A 5,000-nucleotide genomic window follows, 5' to 3' on the forward strand; every position below is an offset into this window, starting at 1 on the left:
GAGCTCTTATTCCTCTCATATGCAGATGAAAACACAGATGAAATGTGTGTGTGTGTGTCTGTGTGTGTGTCTCTCTCTCCCTCCCTCTCTCTCTCTCTGTCTCAGTCTTTCTCTCTCTCTGCTGTTATGAGGGCTGTTAAACTCCTCTGTGTGGCTGTGCTGGTTGAGCTCTAGGTACCTGAGGGACAGCCAGAGGATGGCCTGAGGCTCATGCTCACGTGTGACCGGCCTTCTGACCACTGCAGACAGAACACACACACACACACACACACACACACACACACACACACACACACACACACACACACACACTCTCTGACCACTGCACACAGGACAGCCAGAGGATGGCTGGAAATAGACTGGGGGCCATGCCACTGTAGAGCTACCCTGGCCTTGACCCCTTCTCTAACAAATAGATCACCTCGTTACAAAGAGAGAGAAAGACACGCAATAGGTCACAGTACCATGGTCGTTACAAAGACAGAGAAAGACACGCAAGAGGTCACATTACCATGGTCGTTACAAAGAGAGAGAAAGACATGCAAGAGGTTAGTGTCATGGTCATTACAAAGAGAGAGAAAGACATGCAAGAGGTCACAGTACCATGGTCATTCTCTGCGGTAGTGTTCTAGTTGGCCTTTTAAACGCCATCCTGCCACACTTGGTCTTGTTCAGAATGTCAAAGACACAGTGTGATATCCTCTCTCCTCAAACAGAAACTCCAGGTCGTGGAAAGGTCAGCTCTTTCAGCAGTGTTGTCGTGACGACGTACAGTATGTGTGTGTTCATATTCACTCGGGACAGTTCCTATGGTTACCGGGACACCCTAGAAACCACCAGGAACACTTGTGCTTATGAATACACATGAGTTTGCCACAGTTTCACCCAAGAGCGTATGGGTCACACAAAAACACTAGCAAGCATCCCTGCAGTGTGCTGCTCTAACATACACACATACTCACTCGTACACACACACACACACACACACACACACACACACACACACACACACACATACACATACACACATACACATACACATACACACACACACACACACACACACACACACACACACACACACACACACACACACACACACACACACACACACACACACACACACACACACAAAGTATGCTGCTCTGACATAAAACTTCTTGTCAGCAGGCTTCCAGTAAAACACTCTTTCCTGTGAACTTGGCCTGTGTTAATATCAGTGTGTGTGTGTGTGTTTTTGTGTGTTTTCACCCAAAGCTGTGGAATCCTTCTCATCACATCACATCACTTGGCAGAGTTGTGTGTTAGCACAGTCTTGTGTTAGCAGAGTCAACAGTCTATCAGTCAGAGTTGTCTCGTGCACTCTCTCATGCGCTCTCTCGTTACTTCCTTCCTTTCTCTTTGCCTTTTCTTCTCTACGTCTTTCTCTCTCGTCTCACGCAGTTTCTCTCCCCCCACCGCCCTCTCTTCTTTGTTTTCCCCTTTTCTCTCTCCCTCTTTCTCGCTCTCTCCCTCTCTCCATCTCTCTGTCCCTTTCTCCATATCTCTCTCCCTCTCTCTCAGACAGGCTGATTAGTGCTGTATGGAGAGCTGTGTATCTTCCCAGCAGCAGGAGCTGATTTAGGGGCAAATTAGTCTCCTGAGATCCGCCTGTTGGCAGGAGCCAGAGAGGAGATGGATGCCTTCCTCCTCCTCCTCCTCCTCCTCCTGCTCTTCCTAAAGCCATTGCTCTCTCTCTCTCTCTCAGCAGTCTGGCTTTCATGCTCAGAGTTAGGGGATTTTAATGGCCTACACGTTTATTTATTTACCCAATCCTCATTCATCCAGTGAAGCCCTGTTGAGAAAGCGCCTCAGAAGACGTACTAGAATGCATGCTCATTTTGTTCAAGATGCCATGGTGTCATATTGTCCAAGCTCTTCTCTTGTAGCCGCCTTGTCCTTGGGCTGCTCTGCCTCACGTGTGTGTGTGTGTGTGTGTGTGTGTATGGTGTGTGTGTGTGTGTGTGTGTGTGTGTGTGTGTGTGTGTGTGTGTGTGTGTGTGGTGTGTATTGTGTGTGTGTGTGTGTGTGTGTGTGTGTGTGTGTGTGCGTGCGCTCGCGTGTGCTCGCGTGTGTGTGCGCTCTACAGAGATGCTCCTTCAACTTACTTGAACTTCACTCTGGTCCTATGTGTGTTCAGTGTGAGTGGTTCTGTCAGGAGCACGTTTCCTGTGACCCACCCTGTCCTGCGTGTGTGAGTTGTGTTCAGTGTGTTAAGTGTGAGTGGTTCTGACAGGGGCAGGTGTTCTGACCCACCCTGTCCTGCGTGTGTGAGGTGTGTTTAGTGTGTGAGTTCTGTTCAGTGTGTTAAATCTGAGTGGTTCTGACAGGGGCAGGTGTTCTGACCCACCCTGTCCTGCTGTGTGAGGTGGGTTCAGTCTGAGTGGTTCTGACTGGGTCTGGTTGTGATCAGGACGGGCCCGTGTCCTGGGGTCGTTGCAGGAGGAAGTTTGGGTGGATTTGGCTATGTAAACGCCTCAGCCATGTTAACTCAGAACAGGGTAAACAGCCTGGCACAGACCAGGACCACTGGAGCAGAGGCGTGTTACAGAGCATGGCCAATCTGCTTCCACTGAACACACACACACACTCACACACACTCACTCACTCACTCACTCTTACACACTCACACACACACGCACACGCACACGCGCATGCGCACGCACACGCACCCGCACACACACTCACACACTCACACTCACACACACGTACACTCACTCACCCACACGCGCGCACACACACACACAAACGCACACACACGCACGCACACACACGCACACACACATACACACACACGCACACACACATACACACACACACACACACACACACACACACACACTCACATGTCTTTCTAATTTGCCACATGGGTTCAACTTCTGGTCTTAAAACATCTCATCTTTTACAGAGTCTCTTTCCATTCTGTCCTTTCTCTCTCTTTAGTTTCTTTCATCCCTCTCTCTCTCTCATCCCTCCCTTTCCATCTCCTCCTCTCCTCCTTCTCTTCCTCGGTTCTGGGTGACATGTTGTTAGTGGCTCTGGTTAAACTCTGGGATTTCACTCTTATGTTCTGTTTCCCCCACAAGCCCCTGTGGTTGAGTGAGGGATTCTGGGGGATCCTGGGGGATCCTCCTTGCCTGGCATGCCTGTGGGTTTCCATGCCATTGCATGTCATTCATCAGTTTCAGGGTTTGGAGAGGGTCTGTGTGTGTGTGTTTGTGTGTGTGTGTGTGTCTCTGTGTCTGTGTCTGTGTGTGGAGTCTTCAGTCTACTGGACTTTGGTGGAGCCTTATGGTTTGTCTAGGCCTCTTCTGTTTTCACTACACACACACATACTAGTTATCAGCTCAGACACACATCTTTGTACGCAATCATGCACACACACACACACACACGCACACACTCAAAAGAGTCACACAAAGGCTGTACATTTTTATTGCCTCCTTCTATTACAAGATGTGATTGTTACAGTATTTTACAAAGATCTTCAACAATATCACTTTTCTATGTACAGATAAAAACACATGGCTCTTCATGTGATGCCAACACTGGCCATTATACAATAGGTACAGTCATAGAGGTTCCTATGGTTACCGGGACAATAGGTACAGTCCTAGAGTCCATCGCTGTAGAGGAACCGCACCTTACATCAGATATTGCCTTCTTTTAAAACAGTGAATCCGATGCGCCAAACAGGAACAGTCCTTTTCCAATGAGTTTGTATTCCTGTGTGTTTCATGACAAAGGTCAGAATCCTGTCATGGAAGGCAGATAATAATATGCAATGGTATTTCAGGATTATTTCAGGCGTTTGTGCAGGTGTATTCTTAAGAATAAGGTGACCTTTAAGAAATGCACTGTTTGTTTGTGATCCCTGAAATAAATAATGAAGATATGAGTACAGATTAGAAGCTAAGCTAGGCTAGTACGTTTCACCGGATATAACGTCCTGAGTCTATGTTACCATACGCAGTCTTAGGAAGCATTTCAATATCTATGACTATATGACACCTTACTTATCCAACACTGGTACTACCTACTCCTCTTAATGTTTTTCGGAAAAATAGTCCCCTGTGCCTTGAGTATTGCTATGACGATTAATGCTAAAGCTAGTGAATGTAACATATGCTATCCACGTGCTGATTATTGTTGAAGAAAAAAGCGTAGAAGGAGGAAGTTCCTTGTTTGTTTCCATTCAGATGAAGCGATGGCGTTGGATCCAAAGGCAGCAGACTGCTGCTCCAGCTGATGGTACTGGAGAGAGGGTGAGGGGCAGAATAAGACTGATCTCAGGACAGCAGTGAGAGCTGTGTGCAGTCTCTCTCTCTCTCTCTCTCTCTCTCTCTCTCTCTCTCTCTCTCTCTCTCTCTCTCTGATGCTACTGCTGCCTTTCCTAGAGATGCTCTCTGCTCCTCACCACAGAGCCTGATGTTTTGATGATTGCATAGCAACAGGAGACGCTACAGAAGCTTCAGGTTAAGAAAAAAGGCACCATGTTTGAGGTTGATGATCCTCTCTTTGGATGTCAGAGTTTCGCACGGGGGAAAGAAGCACGTGGGGAATGTGTCCCTTTACGCCAGTCAGGACAGTGTGTCCCTCGAAGGCCACCGTCCCCTAGTGGAAGGTGTTGGCGTTGGGTCTGATCATCATCACCACTTTCTTCAGGGAGTATGCCCCGCCACGGAACTCGGCCCAGTAGACGCCATCTTGGTACCGGCTGCGGTAGTGGCCTCCGCGGTACCACACGCCGTTCAGGTTGGAGTGGGCGCAGGAGTTATACCACCAGCCACCCTTCTGGTAATGGGCACAGTTACCTGGGGCAACAAGGGGCAAAAAAGGGGATTTAGAGGAGACCAGAGTCTAGAATGAGACCTATAGATTTGGAATGAGCCTCACAAAGGAAGATATAGGATAAAAAAGAGAAGAGTAATAGAATTCTGAGAGTAAGACAATGTAGAATG

The 5,000-nt window shown here is 48.1% G+C and overlaps 2 protein-coding genes across 4 annotated transcripts in view; one reads left to right on the top strand and one right to left on the bottom strand.

Moving 5' to 3' along the window:
- The window catches only part of ralgps1 (Ral GEF with PH domain and SH3 binding motif 1), a gene marked incomplete at its 5' end in the record, with an annotated part of 131,322 nt that overhangs the window by 31,453 nt on the left and 94,869 nt on the right, over nt 1-5,000 (top strand). The gene's annotated exons all lie outside the window — the stretch shown is intronic.
- The window catches only part of angptl2b (angiopoietin-like 2b), a 28,700-nt gene continuing 27,166 nt past the window's right edge, over nt 3,467-5,000 (bottom strand). For both annotated transcript variants that reach the window (XM_080852738.1, XM_080852739.1), the window contains exon 5: nt 3,467-4,853. In XM_080852738.1, coding sequence (XP_080708864.1) covers nt 4,654-4,853 — 200 coding nt within the window. In that variant the 3' untranslated portion in view covers nt 3,467-4,653. The remainder of the gene's footprint in view (nt 4,854-5,000) is intronic.

The sequence above is a fragment of the Sprattus sprattus genome, assembly GCF_963457725.1.
Source record: "Sprattus sprattus genome assembly, chromosome: 15".
NCBI lineage: Eukaryota > Metazoa > Chordata > Actinopteri > Clupeiformes > Clupeidae > Sprattus > Sprattus sprattus.